A 25978-nucleotide genomic window follows, 5' to 3' on the forward strand; every position below is an offset into this window, starting at 1 on the left:
TCAGGGACAGCTGGGTGGGTTAAGCTGACATCACAAAAAGGACATTTCCTGTGGCTTCTGTTTTTCAAACAGGCCCTTCCTTTTAGAAAACCCAAACTAGGAGGTTTAGCAAAAAGCCTGGTTTCAGAGCACAATAAAGACAAAGCAGAATTAGAGGAGGTTAATCAAATGGGCACCACTCATTGCAGGGAGGGAGGTGTGCTCAGAATGAGACGTTAATGTCCAGAGAGCTCCAGCTGTGTGCATGTTAAGGCAAAGGGACAGGCAAAAGGGGGGGAAGAAAAGACTGCTACAAAATCTCCATTTCTCACTCCTCCCCAGCCCCAAGAAGTCCCTGGAAGCCTGGTGAAGTGCGCCCAGAAAGCCTGCAGGTGGCCCCAGGGAAGGGCCATGCCTCTGTCCTCCTGGGCCTAGAGCTCCAGGGGCTGATGACTGTGACAAGTGGCAGCCTGGCCTGGACCCCCCCAGCTGGAGAGGCAGTGGGCCTGTGGCTGGGCCCGGAGGCTTCCCGGCTGCCCTCCTTCCCCCAGGGCTGCAAACTGGAAGGAACAGAGGGCCTGGACAGACTCTGCGAGGAGCTGCCGGCAAGGCCCAGGCCACAGCTCAGTCCTGAGGTGGACGAATGGGCTTCGCTCTGCTGGGGACCCTGGGCCCCTCCCTGTGGGCCCCGGGCAACAGGTAGAGGCAGAGGCCAGCCCTGGCCCCTCCTGCTTCTCCATGCCCTCCTCTGTGGGCCTGTGTCCTGATCCACACAACGAGGTAACATAATTTGGAACTCACATGGTGTCCTTGTTTTGTGGAAAAGGGCACAGAAGCTCCCTTTGTGTAGCTTGCTCAGATCACAGAGTGGGTAAGTGACAGGGCCCTGGACCCCTCTCCTAGGCCTGCCCAGCGCCACAGGCTGCCTGCCATGTCTCCTGGGAGCTTGGCAGCCAGTCCCAAGTCAGAGGACAACACCCAGGAGAAGCCACCCCATGCCCAGGAAGGCCACATTGGGATTACAAGAACCCAGGCTATGCGTCAGACAGACTGGGGTTTGACCCTGGCCCTCCTGCCCACTGGCTGTATGACTGGGCAAGCCACTTCCCTCTCTGAACCTGTGTCCCCGTCTGTAAAATGGGCGTAACGACAGCATCTACCTCAGAGCTGTGTCCAGTCTAAATACAGCGCCTGGCTCCCAGCAAGTGCTCCATTAACGTCAGCTCTTAGAGATGACAGTGTTTGACCTTGAGCCTGCTGGAGTCTGCTGGGAAGGGGGACCTGACCCCATCCCAAAGGGCCTGGAGAAGCCGCGAGGTCTGGCACCTGGGAAGTTGAACCTGCTGTCCCGCTGGCCGGGTGAGGGGTTGGGCGGCGTGGTGGCGCTGGATGGGTTGGAGGACGTTGGGAAGGGTGCTGGCGAGGAGGGCGTGGAAGACGTGGTGGAGGATGGGTTGCTGCTGGAGTCCAGGGGGTTCGTGGCTGGAGGGTGCTCCTGCAGGACCAGAGACGCCGGACGTGGGCAGGGGCCATCACCGCCCTGCCCAGCCCGCCACCCACACCCAGGCCAGTCCCCTCCCGCAGCCTCAGTTTCCCCCTCCTTCAGGCCAGGGGATTCTTAGGCTCTTGCCTTCTCACTCTGACATTTTATGGGGCTTGTATTTGGGGGCTTGGGGGGAGGCACACAGAGATACCCCCCCCCCCCACTCAACCCCCACTCTAAGGACTCCTGCATTTCTCTCCTATCTCAGCTCCTCCCAGAAGCCTTCCTGAGCCCCGGCCGGGCCCACACCCCTCCTCCCTGTCCTCCCCCAGCTCCCAATACGAACACATCAGGGCCCCTCCTTACAGTCTGCAAACTGCAGGCGTCTCAGGTAGTTTGCTATTAATGTCTCGCCCACTACACTGTGTGTTCTGTGAGGTGCCAAGCCCAGCACACAGTAGGGCTTTCACTGAATTAAATGTTTATTTGGTGTCTACTATGTGCCAGGCACTCTGTTAGACACAGGGAGATGGTGATGAGCAAGAGGCCCACGGCCCCTGCGTTGTAGAACGTGTGTCCTCAAGACGCTGGGGAAGTTAAGAGCCCAGTTAAGACACAAACCACGAACACGGTTTGCACTCGACTGAAGTTCAGACAGCACTGATGACAGTATAAACTCCACCGTACCACCCACTGTCAAGGCCCCCCTTCAGAGCTCAGGGAAGGGGGGTCCAAGAGGCAGGGGTGGAGTGGGTGGGTAGAGAGGGAGATGGTTGAGATCCTCTTGGCACAGACGAGATCCCGTGACAGCTCTGACATGCGACAGCTGAGGGCAAGCCTCTTTCAGAGGAGATGCCAGCCAGCCACTGGGGGCAAAGGGGGATTGCTGCACTAGAAATGGACAAACTGAGGGGATGGGAGTAAAGGGCGGGGAGGCAGGCTCCAGGCGCAAACTTCTTCCGCTGTGGTTTAGCAGAAACAGCACTGGGTTTGGAGGAGCGTGGACTGGAATTTTCACACACTTTCTAACACTTCTTGGCTGGGTGACTTTGGGCAACTCCTTACTTCAGTTCTCTGAGTGTCCATTTCCTCAACCATAAAATGAAAACACTAATACTGACGCCAGAGGGACAAGTGTGGATAAGCAGCTTAACAACAGTGAGGGTGTGTGTACACAACTGGCACCTAATACGGGCTTGCACCACTCTCTGTGGACCTGCTGGCTGCCACCACCCAGTGCTTTGGGCCCTGGGAAGGCCAAGGGACCACGGAGCACGGGCTCCAGGGACTCGACACCGAGTGGGAGCCTGGGCCAGGAGTGTTTCCTGGGCCCAACACTTAATTCCTCAGGCGGTGGAGAGGAATCCCTTGGTCAAAAGGGTTTGGGCAAATTGGGTCAAATGCTAAGTTCAACGGGTTTCTTTTCTGTAGGCCCTAAAAGCCCTGGTGTGCACAGAGGACTCCAAAACCCACCAAAGCTGATGCACTGGACCTCACTGTCCAGGAACTAGCCGGCGCCTGTGTGGGCCGCAGTGGAGAAGGGGTCAGAGCCACTTTTTTAGAACCTGTCCAAGTAAGGCCTCCCTGAGGAGGTGACACTGAGCAGAGGCCTGAATGTCCTAAGGAGGTGAGCTCTGTCAGATACCTGGCAAGGGGCACTCAGGGAGAGAGAACAGTGAGCACAGAAGCCCCGAGGAGGGAAGGGGCAGAGCCTGCGGAGCTGGGGGGAGAGTAGCTGGGGAGGGGATGGGCAGGGGAGAGGGTGGCTGGAGGGGGTGGGCAGCTGGAGAAGAGGTCAGAGAGACAGGCAGGCCCTTGTGAGGTAACTGGGCTAAACATACAGCCCTTGGCATAAGGACTGGCACCCACTGAGAACTCGATAAATGTTAGCTTGTATTATAATTACATAAATAGGGATACTGGAGCAACTCCACTCAGCTGCTGCTCTCCGAGAGATGAGGGGCTACCAGGGAAGGCACGGCACCCCCGTGAGTCAGGGGCACCCCCAGAACCACGCATCTTAAGGGCCGGGCAGCTGTGTGCAGAAGGGCTCACTGGGGTGGGGGGAGGCACCCGGGGGCTGAGGGGGTGTCTAGGTGGGTGGAAAGGCAGGAGCAAATGTGCCAATCAGGAGCGGAGGTGAGCTAAGCCAGGGGGCGTGTGGAGCGTGTACAGGTGCACTGGGTGTGGCCGGAAGGGAGGCAGGTGCAGTAATAAAGTTGGAAATGAGCAAGGGCAGATCGGGGAGAGCCTGGTGTCCCCGCTGAGGAGCTGGGCCTGTTTGCTGGAAAACAAATACGATTTGGCTGAAGGGCTTTGCTCCCTACAAGCACACTCGCAAATGTCATCCCGTGACCCCTCCACTCCCTAAGAAGAAAGCCCTGGCAACCCTACTACAGAACAGGAAACGGAGGTCGGAGAGGTAAAGTAACTCGCTCCAGGTCACAGAAGAAAGGGGAGTGGTCAGGACGTGAACCCAGGGCTGTGGTCCCGGCATCTTTCCTCTCTGCCCCACATTCCTGGTGGGAGGCCACCGTCGGAGGGTGAAGGTGACGACCGGCAGAGAGGGGCAGGAGAGAAGGCGCGAGGCAGGTCCCTGAGGGAAGGTCGGGTCGGCAGTGGCTGGGCCTCCCTCTGACAACAAGGAGGTCTCCCAGAGCTGCCCCAAAGCTGCCCAGTTCTGCTGGCACCTCTGGCAGGGCTACCCACACAGGCGCCACTGAAGGCCGGCCGTGGAGCAGTCGGTCACCTGCTTCCTTAGCGGGAGGCAGCACCAGCTAAGCCAGCTCCCTGGGCTGAGGGTGGGACCCAACACATGTACAAACTCCAATGCTCCTCGGAGGAGCACTCATGTGGGGGCAGCAAGCAGCTGTGTCGCCACCAGGACAGAGCTCTCTGTCACCGACCAGGGCACACAGACCTTCCTGGAGGCCACGGGCTTTCTGAGGACCTGCCAGCTACAGCAGACACTGATCTGCGAGAGCAGAGGCGCCCGACCCCAGTCCACGTAAAGAAATGCACGTTGATGTATTTCTTTTGGGCACCCCTAAAATGGCAACAGAGTCTTGCCCAGAGGCTATCAGCACTGCTCTGACGAACAGCTGAAGGCGTGTTTGCTGCAGCCAAGCGCCCTGGCCTGCCTCTCACCCGGGGGGACCCTGTGCTCAGTTTTCCCCTCTGTAAAATGGAGGCAGTATCAGGATGCGCCGTTCAGAACCCTCGTGAGAGTCCAAGGAAATATCACGTGGAGAAAGCCCCTGGCACAGAGCAAGTGTCAGGGACTGTTAGCTCAGAGGAGGCTGGAGGGACCACCATGGCCACAAAACTAGTTTGGATATAAACCCGAGGCCTCAACGTGGCTACAGGAGTGACTACGAAAGGCCCCTCTGGCAGCAACCCCTGGGTCATGGGGTCCTACTTCCTCCCTGTGGGACCTCTACATTGGGGTGCTTTGTAGAAGGGATTTTGGGTGGGTTTTTCCCCAGCAGAAGCAGCAAATGGTTCGGCCCGTCACCAAGCATACCTTCTTTGTCAGTGCTTTGGGGAGGGTTCCAAAATGGGGTTCGGCTGCTCTATCCACAGGATTGTTGATGTCCGAAGGGACAGATTCCGTCCTCCGGAGCCTAGATACTGTTTAAAAAGGCAGGAGAATCAGCAGGAAAGAGATCAAGCTAAGGAAAGATTTACCCCCAATTCAGAAGGCAGAGGAGAGAAAAAAACAGAAAACTCACTTGGTAGGAAGGATATTCTACAGGCAGGGGCTTCTTTTGTACACTTGTTGTGACACTTCAACCTGATGAAGGAGGCAAAGTCAGTGCACAGAGAGCCATGCAGGGCTCCCGGCACACACAGGGGCTCCCGGCACACGCAGGGGCTCCCGGCACACACACGGTATGGGAGGCACCGCCTGGGCAGCCACGGGTAACATCCACCCATGACTACCCTCAGTGTCCACACATTTCTCAACTGATGTCAACAGTACCAACAGCTGCTGTGTGTGAGCGGGTACCACGATCCTGCTGTGTGTTTACCCGTTCTCACCCATCCTCACAACCAAGTGGGCATTAAGGTCCCCATTTTAACTGGTCTCAGGCATCTGTTTCTCTCTTCTGAAGAAAAGGAGATGATCCACCCACATTCAAAAAGCTCGAGGCAAACTGAACTTACAAGAAGGGTGTAATAGAAGGCGATTGTTTGTATCAACAAAAGGATTTGATGGGTTCCTTGAAAGGCAGCCCCTGCCGCTACCTTCAAGCATTGAGGCCAGTGGTCTGCAGGTCAACACTGGACCAGGAGTTAAAGATGTGGTTCTTGTTTTGGCCCTGCCTGCACTCGGTGTTCCATTCTGTAAGATGGGCTGGCAGTGCCCAGCCAACCTCTCACTGCAGTCGCATCACAGCACGAGGCTCACCGGTCGTTAGGTGCTCTCCACCTGGAAGGGAGCTGGTGAGCCCCAATTTAAAGCCAAAGGACCAGAAGTCACAGCAGAATGAGGCCAGAGAGAAAGCTCCAGCATCTCCTTGGTGATCAGGAGAATCATCAGGAAAATAAAATTGGTCCAACTGACACATACATTTTTGGAAACACAAGCACCACCCCTAAATTCTGATTGGAGCCCAGATGCTTTCATACACACTTAGTTCAGGTTCTCTGAGCTATCCTAATGGGCAAAAAGATCTGGAATCTTCTCAGATCTACAAATGGCAAGAATGAGGCACAGAAAGTGCAAGTGTCTTGCCCTGGGTCCTACAGTAATTCAAGGGCAATACAGGCTGGGAACAGTGACTCCAGGTCTGTCCTGTGTAAGGTAGGGATGCTGGATGTGTCTCCAGGCTCTGCTCATCCCACACTGTTCCCCCATCTTGCCCTACTTTCCTACTGGGAACCATACTGGTATGAGGGAAAAAAGTTAGACTGTATGGAATCTACATTCTTCCCTCACTCTCATCTTCTATAAACACCATGAGCCAGTCTGTGCTTTCACCGTTACATGGCCCCATTTCCCACCCCTTTTGTGCCAAAATGCAAGGCTAAACCACAGAAAACCTTACAGTTCCCAGAGCAGTCCTCATATTCCTCCCTGCTTTTTCCATAAGATGCTCCCTTGGTCTAGAATTTTCTGTCACCCTTGGTCCACCAGGTGAACTTCTATTCATCCTTCAAAGCCCATCTCAAATATCCCTTTATTCCAGGAGTGCCTTGCTTGATGTTTCCCTAATCTCCCAGAGAACAATGATCACTCCCCAGTATGTCGAATGGGACTAGGAAGAGCAGGTTTAGGAGAATTCCTTTGAATTTTGAGGAATTTTTTTTAAGGCCAAGAATAAAGTAATAGGACTGACCCAAAATAGTTGTGGGTGCCCCCCACCTCCGCCCTCTGCCCATCACCTGCAGTGCTTGCACTTCACTCCAAACATCATGCTCTTCTGACACACGTGGCAGACCTGTGACAGCCAGGACTTGGTGGAGAACCTGCAGGGGTGGAAACATGCGCCTGCTCGCACGGGCTGGGGACCAGAACGAGGCTGCAGGGGGACCCCACCCAGCCCCAGGAAACCAGAATGCTCCTGGGCCAGTGCTTCCCCCAGGCATTCCAATTTCCCTGCCAGAAAGCAATCATTTCCAAAATCCCAAAGTGGACGTGGTCATCCATACCAGCTCTAGGGCAGGCAATTCAGCAACCAAAATTACAAGCATACACACCCTTGGACCTGGCAAATCCAGCTCCAGGAATTTATCCCACGGGCACTCTCACGCGTGTCAATGGCTTATGCAAAAGGTTACCAATAGTGCCATGTTTGCAACAGCAAAAGACTGGAAACAACCATCACGAGGCAAATGACTAAAGTCTGATCCATCCATACAATAGAGCTCTATGCAGCTGGGGGGAAAATCAGCTCTATTTGTGCAAATATGGAATGATCTCCAAATTACATTGTCAAGTAAAAAAAGTAAGGCACAGACTTTCCATGCAACAAAGATGGGAGCTCGTGGTGGCTGGGACTAAAGACCCCTGCACCTACCTCCCTGGAAGCGGTGAGCGAGCTTGAATCCAAAGAGTCCCGATCCTGCCCCCTTGGACAGCCCACCCGGGACCCAGGCATGCACAGGCTGTCATGTGCTCTCTCACCCGCTCACTCAACACTGCGGGTGAGGGGGTGGCTGATGGTGTCTGAGACAATCTCCACTAGGAAATCCCGAGAACAGGTCAAAATGGGAGTCAGGTCTGGGCCTGAGGAGAGGCAGGTTCTAGGGAGGTTGGGGTGGAGTAAGAAAAGCCCCCTGGATCAGATCCTTCTAAACTGGAGTCACAAGGTAGTTTGGGTTTTTTTAACCTCTCGTGATTACACTGAAAACCTTTGGACCTTTTGCCGAGAGGGGCCTGGACCATGGGTTTAAAGGACCGAGAGGGAATGGCCATGAACTCATCTCCTGGCATGTGGGGCGGGGCTGCCTGGCAGTGCCAGGGAAGGGGTCTGCTGCACCACTCGGAACTCGGAGGGCCAGCCTCGGGCGAGCTGCCACGGTGCAGGGAAAGGCACAGTCCAGGACACCCTTGGGGGTAAGCTGGCCCAGCCCCCAGGTGTGCAGTAAAGATAAAAACCTGCTGACCCTGCTGTCCTTTGGATAACATCGGCCACTCACAGAGCTAGAGGTGGAGGCTAAGTGCCAAGCACTCCCCACTGCTAGACACAGGAAGCTCACGGTACGTAACCCCGGCTTAGACTCACGACTGCCCTGGGCAGCAGATAGCACCTTTCCCCGGTGCAGAGGGGGAAACTGAGGTTTGGAGAGGCTACATGACTGCAGCTGAGAGGGGGGTGGGCAGGGTTTCTGGCTTCAAGCAGCTGCTCTCAGCAGCTCTCGCAGCCCCTGGAAGACCACACTCGACTCCCCAGGGATGGCCGAGGCGGGCATTCTGACCTCCACTAGAAGGGTCCTGTCTAGTTGTGCACCAGTGCCCAGACCTCTCTCTGCATGAGGCTCTGGGGTACAGGATCCCAACATCGACAAGGCTCCAAATGAGGTCCTGGGGCCCTGGGCAGCTCGGGCTCATGCACTGCCTCCCCGGCTGCCTGACCTTGGGCGACTTGGCCTCTCTCAGCTTTGTTTCCTCCTCTAGGGCAAGAACTCCTGCAGCTCACACTCCCAGAAGGAAATGAAAGCCCCTGGCAGGTTGCAAGGCCCTTGAGCAGCATTCCTTACTGTGTTCACAACAGCCTTCAGCAGGAACGGCTGGGGCACAGGTGCCCGGGGCACTGCCCCGTTGGCCGTCGAGGGCGATGGGACGCCCCCCACACCTGCTGGGCCCAGCAGGCACCAGCCTCACGAGTGCTAAGACCAAGACCTCTGGACACATCATGGGCCATCAACAGAATCGCTGCAAGTTGTTAAAAATCCAGACCACCAGCTCGAGAATCGTGGAATAAGACTCTTTAGGGCTGTGGCCTGGGAATCTGGATTTTCAACAAGCTCCACAGGGGACTCTCGAGTGTGGCCGGTTTTAGGACCCTCGTTGACATCACACTGGATCCGGAGGAAGCTTGCGGTGACCCTGCTTCTTGTGGGACCTGTGTCCTGGGAAGGGAGGAGAGGATTTTCTCCCAGCAGAGTGAGGAGGAGACCCGAGGAGGAGCGAGCAAGTCCCCAGGGGGAGGGGAGGCCTGGCACATCCACACAGCCGCCGGTGACAACGCGGAGGCTCAAGGGGGTGCAGGGCTGTGTCATACGGAGACCAGAGGCAAAAGGCTCAGGGGAACAGTGGCCAGGCTGGGTTCCCCACCGGGATAAGCAGCCAGCCCCCCGCAGGGGGTCCTGGCAGTGTGTGGGCCCTGGCCCGGCCGCCACACCCCTTCCCTCCCAGGCCTCGGCCGGGCCTACCTGTGTGTCACGGAGAGCCCGATGTCCCTTCGTACCATCTGTGGGGATCCATGCGGGAGATCTGTAAGGAGAGAGGCCACCGTGGGAAGGGTGAGGCCTGGGCCTGTGCCCTCCTATTTCAGAGATCACAGGCTAGATGGGGCGCAGCTGCCTATTGCAAAGAAGAGATGTTTCCCTGAACCCACGTCTAGCAAAATAGGGAGGGCCGGCTAGACCCATGTGGCACGGCGGTCCTCATGCTGGGCTGCTTCCCCAGCGCCTGTCATCCCGGGCCTCTGCAGACGGTGCAGGCTGCCAAACGTGTGTGTCTAGCTCAAGTGGGAGGCAGGCCTGAGAGCCAGACTCTAAAGCCAAGTTTGGGGTAGAAGTCACATCCCCCTTGCCCCCCATTCTCCCACTCTCCTGCGGATACACCCACAGGTCATCAGTTTGTGAGGGTTTCATTCCAGTCCCTTCTTGTTAAGTGGGTAGAAGCTGTTGGACTGTGGGTGGAGAGTGTGAGTTTAGCCATGTAGCCCATCCTGGACCTTTCCAGCCCCTCAGAGCCACTGCTGCCAGACCTCGGCACAGAGGGTAAGGACAAGGTGAAGCTGTATCACCTCCCACGGGGCCCAGCCCCACAGGGCACCAAGGGCTGTGAGCCTTGAGCTGCCCCTTGGCTCTCTCCCCCTCCAAATCCTGGGCTTCCCCACTACAGGCACCCCCTGCCCCGAGTTCACGGCACCACACAGAGTATCTCTCTGTCCCCTGGCAGCCCACACGCCCACCCTCCCCTCCTCGCCTCCCCCAACCCCTCCATCCTCAGAGCTGGGATTCTCAGCTGAGCCCATGAGTGGGCTTCAAGAGGTCTGTGAACCCTCTGGACTGGTAAGCAGAATGTTGTAGGTTTTCCCCTGGAAAGGTTTGGATTTTCATCCAATTATTAAAGGGACCCGTAATCCAGAAAGGTCAGGAAGACGGCGCTGGAGTCATCTGTGGCCGTCTCACGTCTTCTGAGTCAGCAGGCCCCCGAGGGCAGCCACTGTGCCCTGGCCCTGAGTGCTGGCCTGGCACACAGCTGGTGCTCACGAAGGGTTAAGGCCAGTACCACATACCCCACCACAAGGAGGAGGGGATCCTGGAGGAACCGACCCCTCCATACCGAGGCGAGTTCCTATCAAGACAGAAAGGGCCACCTGCTGGTGACCAGGAACCCACAATTCTATCACCTGAAGCTCTCTGGCACCTCTGCCAAAGGGCTGACTCATCCCAAATTCCTCCTGGGGCCCACCCCACCCCAGTCAGCAGCCAAGGCAATCAAAACACAGGGACTCTCAGACCTGGAGGTCAAAAAGTGGTTAGGCTGCCAGCCTCTGACAGATTGTGGGAAAATGAGATTTCAACCATCAATCTCTGGCAGCATGCTGTGATTGATTAGTAATGTCTGCCACAGGCACAGACTATGACTATGAGGAAAGTGAGATGGCACATGTCCCTGATCTGGAGAGAAATAATGGCCCTGAAGGCCTCATCCTGCCTTCCCAGCAGGAAGCAGCCTCACTGCTATGCTCCCTGCATCACCATGGCCAGTGGGAGAATGGCAGGGCCAGGGCTATCCCAGGATGGAGATGCTGAATTCTCTTCCAAGGCTCTTTTAAGGGCCCTGGGAGTTTGCACCTGTGTCCTGGGACTTCATCCCCTTCCTCCACCCCAGGCCCTCCCCGAGGGTTCCTGTAGCCAGCTCCACCTCGGCACAGTCACTGCCTTCAGCACCCCTTCCTCATCCCCAGGACCCTGCTAACGGCTAAGTCACTCTCCTCGGCCAACTTTGGATAGTGCCAAAATAAACAGCTATTTTGCTCAAGCAAAAACCAGGTGTCTCTGCATCTCTGCTCAGACAATTAAGAACAGAATCAAGATGCACGGCTCGTTTCCACTTCCCTGATCCATGAAAGAGAAGCCCCACAGCACAGCCACATGCAAGAACCTGCTCCCAGACTGGGATTGGGGAAAGGGGATCAAAAGTTGCCTAGGCCCCTTCCTTTGCTTCCCAGGAGGCATTTGCATCCTCCAGTCCCTGAGTTTGGTTCCCCTTCAGGGCCTCATTCAGAGCTGAGCCACATCCCTGCCTCCAGGAATGTCCCTCTCCTGGAGAGAGGGGTCTTAAGACATCAGCTGGGGTTTTGAGGATGGCTAGAGTCCATCTAAACCCAGGAGTACTGCTTCCCCACAGCAGCCAGCAGGCAAATGCTCCCTGCTGCGGACGTCACTGTGGATGGAGGTTGGAGGCAGGGCTTGTATGCAGGCTGGCTATGGATGTGACACTCTCGAGGTCCCCACTTCACAAAGAGCAGCCGCTGGCCAGCCTCATTTTAAGGCCGTCTTTGTTAAAGCTAATTTTCAAGGAATGTGCCAGCATCTCTGCTTCTGGGCCATCAAGAGACCAAGTGGGCTAAAAGTGTCAAAAGAAATCCACCCCCGATGGGGACAGCAACAACACCAAGATGATTCCGGGGTGGCAGGGGAGACAGACAGGAATCACTCTTACCAAACCTTGAGGAGACAAAAGGGAGAGAAAGCGGGATTAGGTCACCACGGTGGCTCAGTGTGTGCTCAGAACATTACACTTGGGAGGTGCTGGGATGGGGGACTGTGGGGACTGGCTTGGGCCTGGGCCTGCTGAGCGACCGTGGGGAACCTGTGCAATCTGGGGGAACCAGTTTCTTCAATGGGAAGAGCTAGGAGTGCCCTCCCTACCCTCCCAGAGAGCACAGAAGCTATGCCCCACGCCCTGCCCTTTAACACAAGAGCTTATCCAGGCCTCACTGGCAACCTGACATGCTAATTAGAGTTCACCCCATTTCACAGCCAAGGAAATGGAGGCTCACGGAAGTCAAGCGAGTCTCCCAAGGCCACATGGCCAGTGAATGGGGGACCCTGGCCATAGCCCTGGGGAGGAGGGGTGCCCAGGGCCCAGGCAGGAGAAGGAATCAGTCTGCCAGAGGGGAGGTGACTGGGGCAGGAGGGCAGGAGGTGACTGCGGTGGACGGCAGAGAGGCAGCCCCCAGGGAGGGTCAGGCTGGCACATGCCCTGAGCAATTGCCTCCTTTGGGGGTGCCGCTGCCCCAGGGACACAGGGTGCTGGAGGTGGGGGAACGGGACCTCTCAGTGAGCTGGCCTGAGGGTCTATGTCAGGGCTAGTTCTGGTGGCTTTGCGGGGACTGGACTCAGATCCCCAGGCTCCAGCCCAGCCATCAGCTGTGGGATCTGAGGCAAGTCTTGACATCTGCCTGAGCTTCTGACATCCCTGCCCCCAACACGGGAATGAGACTGGAGCCTCACAGCGCTTAGGTAACAGTGTGGCTTTCTCCTCCTTGCTCCACATACTCAAAAACACCAGGGCTATCCATGGACCTTCCACAGAGGACCCCAAACCTGCCCCACCAAAGCCCAAGAAAGATCAGGGCCCAAGCCCTCTGTTGCCCTCCCCTCCTCCCAAAGGAGAGAAGCCAGGCACCCCTCAGGGGCACCAAAAGGAAACTTTCTCCTTCCCTCAGCACTGCACACAAGTACAGCGATCTTTGTAATGGCCAAAAAGGAAATGATCCCAACATTGTTCATCAAGAGGGGCTAGTTAAGATAATAGAATGGTATGCAAAAGCTACAAAGTATGAGTTCGTTTGAATAATTACAGATACACACTCAACTAGTAACCTGGATGCCAGGGTGGGGAAGTGGGTGACTAAAGGAAAATGGTGATAGTAAACATTTCACTGTATATCTATCCCCACAGAGTCGAACAGACATGAGCTATGAAGCGTCTGCATTTTGTACCATCTGACTATATCACTTACTCAAAATACAGACAGGAAAAATTTTTAAAAACAAAAGAGTAAGCTATTTCAAGATGTACTGACTTTCTGTTCTCAGAGATATCAAGGTAAGTTGAAAAGCAAGAGTAGATGGCATTTGATGGTCATTAGTGATTTTAGCCAAATATTCCAGTCCTCCCTCTGAGCACATAGGAAGAATGCATTTCTTGGCTCCCTTGTTTGGGTAGGGCCATGAATGGTGAGTGAAACTTCTAGGAGAGAGCATTTAATTGCCAGTGTAAGACTTCTAGAATTCCCTTTTTCCTCTGCCACAGTGGCCAATAATGCCCCAGATGGTTTTTCTGTTAGCCTGGGACCTGGGATAATGATAACCCACAATGAACAGGTAGCATGAGCAAGAAAGAACTTTTCTTGTTTTCTTTTTTTTAAGACCTAGAGATCTGAGGATTGTTTGTTACTGCAGCATCACCCATTGTATCCTGACTGATACATGGTATCATTTCTGTTTTGTTGATGATAAACTGAAAACCTTCTTTGAGTATGCATATGCATACGTGTGTGCAGAAAGAAATCTAGCAGGAATCAGCCCAAACTCTTCCAGCAGTGTGGGGAGCAGATCAGAGATGGGGGTATGTTTCACTTTACTTTGCACACTTCTGCACTGGCTGATTCCATTTGCCCCTTTGATATCAGGCCTGTATTAGCATTATAATTAGAAAACCGCATTGGAAATTTCCGGAGGCAGCAAGTGCAGCACCCGCCTGGTGGGAACACACACCTCATGGGGGAGACCTCGTCGATGCGGTTCCCCAGCTGTGACTCGTGGGACTTGCTCCGGGTGAGCGTGGGGAAGCTGGGCAGCAGGTGGAAGACCTTGCGGCTGGGTGGGGGTGGCGTCCGCGGCGGCTTCAGCCTGGCGTGCCGTCGCAGCTGCGGCGTGGTCGGGGGCGTGATGAAGCTGTGCAGGGTGCGGGGGGTCAGCCGGCCGCTGGCGTGCAGGGGGATACAGGTGTCCGCCAGGCTCTCGCTGGGACCAGGGGTCGGGGAGTCCGAGGCAGGTAGAGCTGACACGGAGACGGAGCGTGGGCCCTGGGCACTGCTGCCTGATCTGCCCAGTGGGGAGCCCCCCAGCATCCAGGGCAGGCTGGTCTGTGAGTGTGTGTCCGAGAAAGGCCCCGAGCTGCTTTCCCGCCGGGCGTCCTGTGAGCTCCAGTCCTCCCTGTGCTCCCCTCCTGTGGGCAAGAAGTCAAGCTGCACGTGAAGGAAATTACAGGCGTGGTAACCAGGGTCCAGAGAGGTTAAGTGCCTAGTCCAAGGCCACATGGTTCCTTCATGGAAGGCTCAAGAACCCTTCAACTGCTGGCCTTACCTGGCTTACAAAGGCCTCCCACGCACATCAGCTTACACATTATCTAGCTGACTATGAGGGCAGCAGATGTTACCACCTCCATTTTACAGACGGGGAAAACGAGGCCCAGGGAGGGAATGGCTTATGGGGTACTCTATCAAGCAGGTCTAGGGGAACGAGCAGGGAAACCCAGCCCTAAGGTGGGTGACCTCAGAAAGGGAAGTGGTGACTGATCATTAAGAGTTAGCAAAGGGAAGCTGAAGGAAGGGGAAAACACCACTTAAGAAAATTCAAATGTCAGGAAAAGGGGCTACTCCAATCTTCCAATTGCTACAAAGGGATTAAGAGCCACCTCCCTCTGAGAGAACCTGTGAGTGACTTTCAATTGCTCAGCCCTAACTTTTGAGGTCCCCCTGCAACCCTTGCCTGAGGCACCTGAGAACTTGAGGCTCTGTGGGGCTCAAACCTCCAACTCCAATTCTGTCCATTCATTCAAGCATATGCTGGGTGTAAAAGATAAAAAAGACATACTCCTTGTCCGTGAGTAGTCTAGTGGTGGTGACAGGCCACTCAACATAGTGTGCTGTGTGCCAGAACACGGACACACATAGGGCTGAGGGAGCTCAGAGGATGGACTCTAAATTAGCACTGGGAGTCAGGGAAGGCTTCCCAGAGAAAGTGGTACCTGTGCTGAGTCTTGTAAGATACCTAGGAGCCAGCTAAGGAAGAAGGTGAAGAAGGTTATGAGGCAGAGGGAACAGTGCATGCAAGGATAGGACAGTACGTGGCATATTCCGGTAACACAAAAGAGTCCCGTGGGCCTTGAGAAATCAGGACAAGCCAGAGAGAGGCAAGTTGTAGAGGTCGAGCCCAGCTGGGACCGAATCAGGAAGGGCTTTGGATATCTTGCTAAGGACAACAGGGTTGACCCTGTAGGAGAATGGGAATCACTGAACGGTTGGGGCTGGAGAGAAAGTTGTTTTTTTGTACATCCCGTTCCCTCTTCTTCAAACACCCTTCCTCCTACTTCACTGCATGGTGACCTTCTATTCATGAATCAACAGGGCAGAATGAGTTTGAAGAATTTGGGGCTTGTTTCTTTGGGTGGCAGACTTGCCCTTAGCAATGACATTCGGCCCAAATTCTTCAAACGGCCTATTTAATCATCACTGCTCTGGGTCAGCTCAGAGACGGCAAATGGGTCTTGACTTGCAGGCAACCCTGGTCTGGCAGTGGCTGCTTGAGCTTGACTCTGGAGTCACTCGGCAGGAAGAGGTCATGGATAGATGTCTGCTCCGGATGACGGGAGGGGAGCAGCAGAGGCATGACTGCCCCGTCACGAGCCACCAGCACAGACAACCATCCTTCACTTGCTTTTCTTAAGACCAGAGACCACAAGGAACATGATGTCAACATTTTCTAGCACCCCACAGGCCCCAAAAGAACACTAATACGTGCCAGGCTCTATCTAAGCTCTTCACCTTACCTCATTTAATCCTCATGACAACCCTGTCAGAGAGGTTTTTGTCATCTTCGTTCTTTAGATGAGGAAACAGAGGCCCAGCGAGGCTCAGTACCTGGCTAGGGTCCCCTGGCTTCTGAGTGGCTGTGTCCTGAGCCCAGGCGGTCAGGTTCTAGTCAACACCCTTCACTGTGTAACCACCAGACTGTCCCTCGGCAAGCCGGTGGGCTGCAGTGAAGACTCACTGGCTGCCTGACCCAAGAGAGAGGGCCACCGTGTCACCCAGCCTCCAGCAGGTGCCCTTGTGCAGCCACTGCCGGGGGAAGAAAAGCACGTGTCCTGGGCATGAATACAGCCAGGACTCTCAAGGCCGCAGGGGCACCCTAAGGTGTGACCCAATAAGGGATGGAATCTGGAACAGTCCCCTCCCAGGGCCTCCTCCCAGGCAGAGTGGAAAATGTACCCTCTGAGGAAGAGAGACTTGAGTTCAAAGCCCAGCTCTGCTACTCAGGTCAAGAGACAACTCACCCAACGCCTCTGGTGCTCGATGCGGTAGTGGCTCACATCACCTCTTCAGAGGTGGTCGTAACAGTGTGTTTCAAGTACCTGGTGCACCCAGTAGGTGCTTTATAAATTAGCCATCTCCCTGCCCTGGCCTCCAGGACAGGCAGAACAACAGCCTTCCTAACACAACGGTCACCAACACACCTGGGTCCTCCGAATTCTTTAAAAATCAGGCATAAGGTGGGGAAGGAGAGGGAGGGTTGACAAGTGACCCCCAAAGATCCCAGCTTGGGTGGCAGGACCTCCTTCCCTTCCACAAGGTGGAAAACAACCCTACCGCCAGTGAGGACAGAGGTGTGAACTGCAGGTCTGTGCCCAGGCCTCCCCTCTCTGGGCTCCATCTCCTCCTTCATAAAATGTGGGGACAAGGGTACTGACCACATCTCCACCATACTGATCCCCCTGCAGCTGGAGGAGGCCTGGCATGTCAGGGTTTTCTGATTGAATGAAGCTCTCTACACTGCACCCTGGGTCCAGAGGAGGATTTGGTATAATGCGGACAGGGAGGAAATAAAGCCCAATCTTCTCTGGAAGAAAAAGAAATCAAGCAGAATATAAATCCCGGTACCCTCCTTAAGCCTCAGGCAGCCTGAGTTAAGACAGGGTGGCTCAGATAACTAAAACCGGGGCTAGTTCCATTCGTTAGTCTCATTTTAATGCTTTATCTGTGTGGTAGTCAGAGTGTTAAGTCAGGCATTGAAACTGCTTCCAAGACAAGACTTAGAAAGCCTGCAAATAACTTCCAAGGAACTCCTCATCATGCCGGAATTACAAACTTTGCTGCAGGGGACAGCTATGTCTGTGTTCCCAGCTGAAAAGCCGTACACTTCCCTAGTCAGGCTTGGCTTTGGCTGAGCCCAAATCGGCGTGTGCCTTCTGAACACACAGCTTGGCCAGCTGAGGGTGCAGCGATGGCGCGGAGAGGGCTGGGCTGGGGGCGGCTCCACGGGCTGGAATGCCGGAAGCTGGTGGAGGCTGCCCGGAGCCCCACAGTTGTGCTCCCCAGAGGGGCCACCATGCAGGGCCAACCCTGCAGCCCAGCCTGGGGCTTCTAACAATGGCCAAAGCTTCCCTGGGTTCATGCTGCTCAGACCCCTGGGGACACAGCACTAAGTCCCTAGAAGAGCCTCCCTCAATCAGTCCCATCGTGTGCTTTCTCAATGTCCCCCTGGCCTTTCTGAGCTGCCCCAGAAGCCGCCACATTCACCCACCCCATTGTCGGCCTCAGCAGAGACCCCGATCCCCAGGGTGGGGGGTGGGGGGCAGACCAGTCTGGGGCTGGGGCAGAGGCAGGGGATGAGGGCTAGGGGGAAGGGGCTGATGGCGCCGGCCTCGGGGCCCACCCACCCGCGGGCAGCCCCTACCTACCCAGGCCCGTCACCTTCCGCAGGCAGGTGAGGGCGTTCTGCAGCCGGCCGCACTCCTCAGCGCTGGCCCCGCAGCGCCGCAGCGTCTCCTTCACCTTGGCTTCGTCCATCTCCAGCAGGACATCCAGAGTGAGCTCGCTGGGGATCTCCTGAGGGGCGCAGGAGGGAGAGGCAGAGGACAGAGGGCGGAGAGCAGTCAGGGAGGCCTCCCCGCTGAGTGGCAGGGGCCAGCTGCGGCCGGGCGGCCTCCACCAGCGGCCACCACTCGCTGGGGGACACGGAGGCGGCAGCTGCGGGAGAAGCCAGGGCTTCAGGGCTGGGGGTGGGGAGGAGGAAAAACCCAGAAAAGTTTGGATGAGGGCATGTACCCCTCTTGTTTCTTTTCATTCCTCTACATGAGAAAATTAGGAATTGTGACAACTTTTTAGAACGAGTCCTTCAGTTAAGGATGGGCCTTTATGGTTTTGCTGCTACAGACCGAACAGTACAGATATCAAGTAAAATTGGCTTAACAAGAGAAGGATACAAAAATAAACCCTTGCCAAGCACTGTGTAGGCACTTACTCCCTCGCCTTAACAATTCTCAGCCAAAACCTCCTGTTCTGCCCACTTGGCGGTTGAGGAAAGAGGTCTGGAGAGGTTAGGTCACCTGCACCAGGTCACTTGCTAGTAAGAAGTGTGGGAGGCAGGATTTTTTTTTCTTTTTTCTTTTTTTTATTTTAAATTTAGTTTTATTGAGATATATTCACCTACCATACAATCATCCATGGTGTACAATCAACTGTTCACAGCACCATCATATAGTTGTGCATTCATCACCCCAATCTATTTTTGAACATTTTCCTTATACCAGAAAGAATCAAAATAAGAATAAAAAATAAAAATAAAAAAGAACGCTCAAATCACCCCTCCAATCCCACCCTATTTTTCATTTAGTTTTTGTCCCCATTTTTCTACTCATCCATCCATATACACTGGATAAAGGGAGTGTGATCCACAAGGTTTTCACAACCACACTGTCACCCCTTGTAAGCTACACTGTTATACAATTGTCTTCAAGAATCAAGGCTACTGGGTTGGAGTTTGGTAGTTTCAGGTATTCATTTCCAGCTATTCCAAAACAATAAAACCTAAAAAGTGTTAAGAATGTCCACCAGAGTGGGCAGGCAGGATTTTAAGATGGCTCCGTGAACTTTGCCCCCTGGTGTTACTCCTATGATTAGGTGATATGAGTCCTTTAAAAGCAAAGACTTTCCTCTGGCTGGTAGAGGAGGGAAAGTCAGAGATTTGAAGTGTTAGAACTCTGTGCACCGCTGCTGGCTTTGAAGAAGGAAGGGGCCATGCAAGGAGGGATGGGGTGGCCGCTAGGAAAGAGACTGGCCTCCAGCAAGGAAACAGGACCTCAAGGAACCTGCCGACAACCTGAAAGATCTTGGGAGTGGATTCTTCCCCAGAGCCTCCAGTTACAGGTCAGCCCAGCAGACCCCCTGACTTCAGTTTGTGAGATCCTCAGCAAGGAATCAAACAGAGCCACACTCCTCCAACCCCTCATTCCCCACCCCTCCAGGGGCTGTGACGCCCCCTCCCAGACTTCTGACCTACAGAACAATGAGCATAGTTGTGCATTCATCACCCCAATCTATTTTTGAACATTTTCCTTATACCAGAAAGAATCAAAATAAGAATAAAAAATAAAAATGAAAAAGAACACTCAAATCACCCCTCCAATCCCACCCTATTTTTCATTTAGTTTTTGTCCCCATTTTTCTACTCATCCATCCATATACACTGGATAAAGGGAGTGTGATCCACAAGGTTTTCACAAACACACCATGTTTGTGTTGTTATAAGCTGCTAAATTTGTGGTATTTGCTATGTAGCAACAGAAAACTAACACAGAGTGAAAACTCTCATCCAGGCCTGACTGGCCTCAGAGCTCATGTTCATTCCTCAGCTGAGACTCATGTCTACTTTGAGCCAGGCATGATACCAAGCCTATAGCAGAGACAAAGAACCATGGGGCATACCCTTGACCTCAAATGGCTTCCAGTCCAGTGGGGGTGACTGACATCAAAACGAGTAATTACACCACCACGAGATATGGCCAAGAACAGAACCATGGGGCCAGTGGTGGGACTGGGGATTTCTTTTTCTTCTTTACCCCTTTCTGTATTTTCCAGATTTTCTATAACAGAGAAGGCCCAATATACCATAGCAAATGATTCATATAAAGCTCATGGTTTTGAGAACAAAGTTGATTTTCAATGACTTTAGAAAGTTGTGTCTTATTTTATTTGTAAAGAGGAATTTGTGATCAGTCAATCCGTGCTGCTGTAAATCTTAGATTCAAATGTCAAGATTGAACCTGATGAAGAAAGTGGCCCTAAGTCCCTTGGGCAGAGGTGAGGGGTCTTTGCCAAGCCCTTCCCTCCCAGACCACAGGCCATGCTGGGTGCCTTTGTGTCTCGCCAAATATTCTTTGGTCTCTGGGCTGTGGGTAAGAATCTCATGAATCACACCAAACTGAGAAATAAACAGGCCCATAGAAGCACCCAGAATTTCACTGGTTGGGCAAATCCCTGGTTGTGAGAAATGGTTCCAGATGATAAAACTGAAGTGTTACAGGAAACTGCTGATAAGAACAGCACAGAGAACAGGCTGATGAGATAATAGTCCCAATGACAGAAGCCTTTTTTTAAAAATTTAGTAATGTGTTCCTCTATCTCCAGTAATTCTTCTTCACCGAACTGCAGGTCTGACATCTTTTCCCCTCGTCTTACTATGAAAAGCAACCAGACCATGTTGTCAAGAGTAAAGGTGGAGTGATCCTCTCACACAGCTGCACAACCATCTCCGTGGGTCACCCACACAGACTGTGGTGACGCCGTGGTATCCCTGAAGGGGCCACGTCTGCGCATGACACCACCGGGGATGGGGAGCCACCAATCCAATGACCAACCAAACTATAATGCAAGTAGGGTCCTTTCTTTCTATTTGTCCTCACCCCACGCCCACCAAGGCTCAGTTTCTTGAGATAACAGCAATACGTATTAAAACTATGTGCCAGGCACAATATGCCCAGCATTTTGTATACATTTTGCCCACTCAAAACAAATCCAGCCAGTGGATGCTGGTAAGCCCACTCTGCTAAGGCTCAGAGACCTCACCTGACGCAGGCTAACAAATGGCTGGGTCAGAGTCGAAGCCCACATGTGCCAGACACCAAGCCTCCATCAGTGATTCCAGGCCGACACTCCACAGCTCCAAAGTGGTCAATTTCTAGCTACTTTCTGAGAATACTGCACTGTAAAGTGGAACAGTGTCTGTCCTCAAGCAAGTGCAAAAACCCCTAAAAACCAAATTCATTCCCTTAAAAAAAAAAAAAAAGAAGTATTCCTGGATAGCTTAAAACTAGCAAACTAGCTGGAATTTTCTCTTGCTCCCCTAACACTTCCATCATCAGTCTGTCCACCTAAAGAAGGCAGCAGGGGCCTCCATTGCTCCCCTCCTTTGCCTCCTTTATGCTCCAATCCAAACCAGCACCCAAGGGGCCAGCAAGGCCAAATTGGGGGGCGGGACCAATCCAGGATCCCACTTTCTAACTTCACAGCCCCAGATCGGAGCTGCCCCTGCCTCTCCCAGGACAAGTAACTCACCCTCTTTGTGCATCGCTTTCTTGGGGGTAAACTGCATTTCCACATCCATAGTTTGGTGAGGATTCAACAGAATTACAAACATAGAGTGCTTAACCTGCCAGCCGGCATCATTAATTAGAGTCATCAATGCTGGGGAGCTGTTCCTTCCATTCTCCAATCCCTGCTCCCTGCAGGCTTGGATTTCTGAATTGAGGGTAGGAGGGGGGACCACCCCACTCTACTTAACAGCTGCAGGCAATGAAAATATCCAGCAGTCACAGGTTCCCTGAGAAAATGGGGTCCCAAACACACAAGCCACACAGCTGGGCCTTGGGAAGAAATGAGACGGGGGTGTGGCCCCTTGATCATTCCGCTGTTGGAGATCCGGGTACTAGAAACCCTCCTCTTGCCTCATTCCTGGACAATGAGAACTTCGACAGCTGTATCGGTGATGCTAATCAGAAACCCAACCTCTGCCAGCACCCAGTTATTGGGGGAGGTGGGGGGCAGATCTTCTGTTTTTTTCAAGAAAGTGAAATTTTTATTCTAAAATCACAGAATTTTACACAGTGACAACTAATTCAGATCTGTGCAGGCAAAACTAGTCACATCCACGGGTCACACTGAGGCCCCAGTATGGGCGGCGTAAGGAAAATCTGATGGTGTCTGAGGGTCTGCCCACTTAGCAGCTTCTAAAGCAAATGGAGGGGGGGGGCACATCACCAACTTTGGGGGCCATGGTTAATTTAATCAAGAGGGGAAAGCCCATGGAGAAGGCAAACTTGAACCAGGGGACCCATTATACAAAGAAGACACATCCCCCCAACTCTCGCCTGGCTCTCCAGCTAGACGGTGGGCAGGCTGGGGGGGCCAGTGCCTCCACGGCCCCTGGAGGTGGCCCTGATACGTCTGAGTATCATGATTTAAGTAATGGTGCAAAGTAACCCCTAAACCTCACACACTGATGGGACTCACTCACCCATGTGACTTGTACATCCAAGTCTGAGGTGGGAAGTTATTTCAAACCAGAGTAATTCACTTAAAACTTTCCTGGCTAACCTCTGAAAGTAAATCAGGGAATCAGTTTCACCACCTGCTGAGAGTGAAACCTCAGGCCTGCCAATAACCTGGGAAGTGAACCAGCTCTGAGAAGCCCCAAGACCCCAGGAGGGCACCCCACTTTCCCAGGAGCACACAGATGAAAAGGTGCCAACCTGACTCAAAGGCAAGGCAAAGGGTGTGCTCTCTGTGCCCAAGTTTTGGAGGAGAGATGAAGTCTGGGCATCTATGCTGCTTCGAGAAGAACTACTGCTCCACCCGATCCCAGCTCTGTCTAAAGAAGAAAACACAGACTAGAAACCAAGAAGAGAAGAAACGGATGTCCAGCCCGTTGCTGGAGATGCTAAGCCCTGGCTCAAATGAGACTCCGAGTTAGCACGGGAGCATGCAAGATGGAGAGTGAAGACATGGAACATGGTGAGAGCTCCAGAGAACCCCTGGTTCTCTGCTCTGTTCCCTTGAGCCATGATCTATGTTTTCCAGAGGATGACGTTAAGTTATTCTTTCTGATAAAAACGAGAGAGCAGAATCAGTGGAGCACGGTGCTGTGACATCTGTATCATCAGCAGAGAGGAGACTGCTGGTCTCCCTTCTCTCCAGCAGAAGGCGGGGATGGGTTTGGCCCAACACGGCTGCCCCTCCCTTCAGCGGCTGGCGGCGGCTGGTGTCACAGGCCAGGCTGGGTAAGTTGGCAGCTCAGGCCAGTGGGGTATCAAATACTATACTGGGACTTACCAGCAGCAACGGGGCAGCCTGGGTCTATACTTAGAAACTAGTGCTAGCTGTCACCGAGGGTCATCAGGGGGACCATGAAAATACTGGGGGCTTCAATGGCTGTGTGTGGGCCACACTCAAGCTAGAATTCAGGAAAAGGCCCAGCTTGAGGGGACACCAAGAAGCAAATGCATACGTTGTGCTTCTATGCAGCACTATAATCCCAGAGCTACTGATGAGCCAGTAAAGAAGGGCTGCTGCTTTGGTCAGTACTGCTGGCCCTCAAAGGCCACTTACAGAGTCTAGATTCTTGGAACACATGAGCGGCTGCATCCCCAACTTCCCTAGCCATGGGTACTAAGTAACACTGAGTCCTTAACCACAGATGCTTTCCCTGGCACAGGTCTCACCACAGCGGCCAGATGTGGATGGCAACATACAGGACCCTGTGCATCCTTCTGAGGTCAGGGCCCAGAGAGGAAGGCCCCAAGGCAAAAGGGGGTTTCTATAGCAGCCCAGCTGGGGGTCTACACACCTGGAGTCAGCCAGGGAGCACCTTCCTGTGCTTTCCCACCACTGGCGCTGAGAGAGAGGGAGGGACAAGACTTGGATAATAATCTTCAGATATTCCAGGAGGCAAAGACAGGGTAGCGAGGAGCCTGGGTCAGGCAGCTTCCTGGGTTTCCTTGGAGATTAGCAGAAAGCTGGGGGACCCTGGCTTTGCATGGAGACTGGTTCAGGGCCCAGTCTCTTAACCATCTCACCCCTAGGAAATAGGGAGAGCAAAGCCCCCTCCTGGGAGAAGTCAGGACAAACCCCAGCTTCTCCACACCACTTCCCAGCTGGCTGCAACAATGAAGGAAAGAGCTGGAACTTGGTCCTTGCAACCTCCGGCAAGTCCCTGCCCTACTCTGGACCTCTGTTTCCTTATCTGTAAAATGAGTGGGTTTGTCTTAGTCAGATTAGTGGCTCTCAACTCCGGCTGCAAACTAGAATTCCATGGGGAGCTTTACAAAAGAATACTGAAGCCAGGGCCCTGCCTTGAACCAATCAAATTAGAATTTCTGGGGGTGGGGACCATGAGGCCAGGCAGGCTGTGGGGCCAGAAGTCTGCTCAAAACAGCCCAGGGCAGAAAGGGTTAGAGAACACCCAGTTCAGAAGATGGGTCTGGTTGCAGCCAGGGCAGGGCAGGGCTACACCCCGGGGCTTGACCTCCCTGCCTGTCCTCTCACGAGGTCCACACACGTTTGGCTCAACCCCAATCTGGCAGATGCCCCTGGAGATGCCTTCTCCCATGCACTGGCCCCTCCCCTCCACAGGGCAGGATGGGGCTCACAGAGTGGGGAGCCAGGCTGTCATCAGCATGAGAATGTTGTCTTGAGGGATCAGCTGTCTCTGGCCTATGCACTGGTATTGTCTGGGCTTGAAAGCCTCAGAAGGATGGTGCAGGAGCGGGGTGGGGTGGGAAGCAGGAGGGGGAGGGATGCAGGCCAAAGGAGAGAATCGGATAGGGAGGGGGTCAAGGGGGGTGGGTAACGAGCACTAACTGTACATCTCTCGTGAGCCAGGCAGGCACTCTGCAGATAATCTACAGAGGGCAGCGCATGCCATCCTCAGAACACCCTGAGGTAGGTGTTAAGGTTCAGAGAGGGTAGGTAAGTTGCTCAGGGCCACACAGCTGCAGTGGTGGGACCGGGGCATGGCCATCTCCACCTCCTCCCATCCAGCCGGCCCAGCCTGGCCAGTTAGCGTGAGCTCCTGCAGCACGACTCAAGGCAGCTCCTGGAGGCTTCTGAGCAGGGCTGGTCTCCACCTTCCTTTCCAATCCCCTTAGCCTGCCTTCCAGGCTCTCATCCGGCTGCCCCTCAGTTTCTTTTCTACCTCCTGGAGAAGACTGGTGCTTTCCAACCAGATCCTATCACCCCAGCCAGCACTGGCACCCCAGGGGGCTGTGCAGGGCCCACCCTGCCCTCCCAGAAGCCTATCTGGTGGCCTCTCCCTGCTCTCGGCATAGAAATGCCACATTCTTCCTCCTTTTGATCCTGAGGTATCCAGTGCAGAATCAGCAAACTTTTTCTGTAAAGGGCCAGAGAGAAAATATTTTCCACTTTGTGGGACATACAGTCTCTGTTACAACCACTCAACTTTGTCACTGTGGCTTGAAAACAGCCATTGACAATACATAAAACAAATGTATTCCTGTAATTTTATTTATGGAGTCTGAAATGTGAATTTCATGTTATTTTCACACGAAATAGTCACATAATATTATTTTGTTTTTCAACCATTAAAAAATATAAAAACCATTCTTAGCTCGTGAGGATGCACAAAAACAGGAGGTAGACTGGTTTAGCCTGAGGGCAGTTGTTTGTACATCCCTGATCTAGTGGGTCATGCAGCCATTCAACAAACACTTGCTGGACACCACGTATGTTGGGCTCCAGCTCCTGGTGGCCTTGTGCCTCAATGCTCCTGCTCCTTTCTTTCTGCCACCTTCTGTGCTGACGGCACAGAATCAGCAGAAGGGGAACGTGGAGGGAGGCCCCAAGGCAGCAGGCTCACCTCTGCCATTTGAGTGGCCTGCATTTTGTCATCTTACTCTATGTCGTCCACATGCTTTCATAATTCCAAAATCACTCCTCCTGGCTGCTGTTTGAAAATGTCCACACAGGC

At 53.7% G+C, this 25978-nt stretch overlaps 1 protein-coding gene across 9 annotated transcripts in view; it reads right to left on the bottom strand.

The window, feature by feature from the left end:
• Window positions 1-25978, bottom strand: part of KSR1 (kinase suppressor of ras 1) — a 170322-nt gene that overhangs the window by 35900 nt on the left and 108444 nt on the right. For all 9 annotated transcript variants that reach the window (XM_037809518.1, XM_037809510.1, XM_037809512.1 and 6 more), the window contains exons 3-10: window positions 17898-18045; window positions 13934-14387; window positions 11871-11875; window positions 9344-9404; window positions 6851-6934; window positions 5194-5255; window positions 4986-5092; window positions 1306-1474 (exon numbers count right to left, since the gene is read on the bottom strand). In XM_037809518.1, the coding sequence (XP_037665446.1) occupies window positions 1306-1474; window positions 4986-5092; window positions 5194-5255; window positions 6851-6934; window positions 9344-9404; window positions 11871-11875; window positions 13934-14387; window positions 17898-18045 (1090 nt within the window). The remainder of the gene's footprint in view (window positions 1-1305; window positions 1475-4985; window positions 5093-5193; window positions 5256-6850; window positions 6935-9343; window positions 9405-11870; window positions 11876-13933; window positions 14388-17897; window positions 18046-25978) is intronic.

This window comes from Choloepus didactylus, chromosome 18 (genome assembly GCF_015220235.1).
Source record: "Choloepus didactylus isolate mChoDid1 chromosome 18, mChoDid1.pri, whole genome shotgun sequence".
NCBI lineage: Eukaryota > Metazoa > Chordata > Mammalia > Pilosa > Megalonychidae > Choloepus > Choloepus didactylus.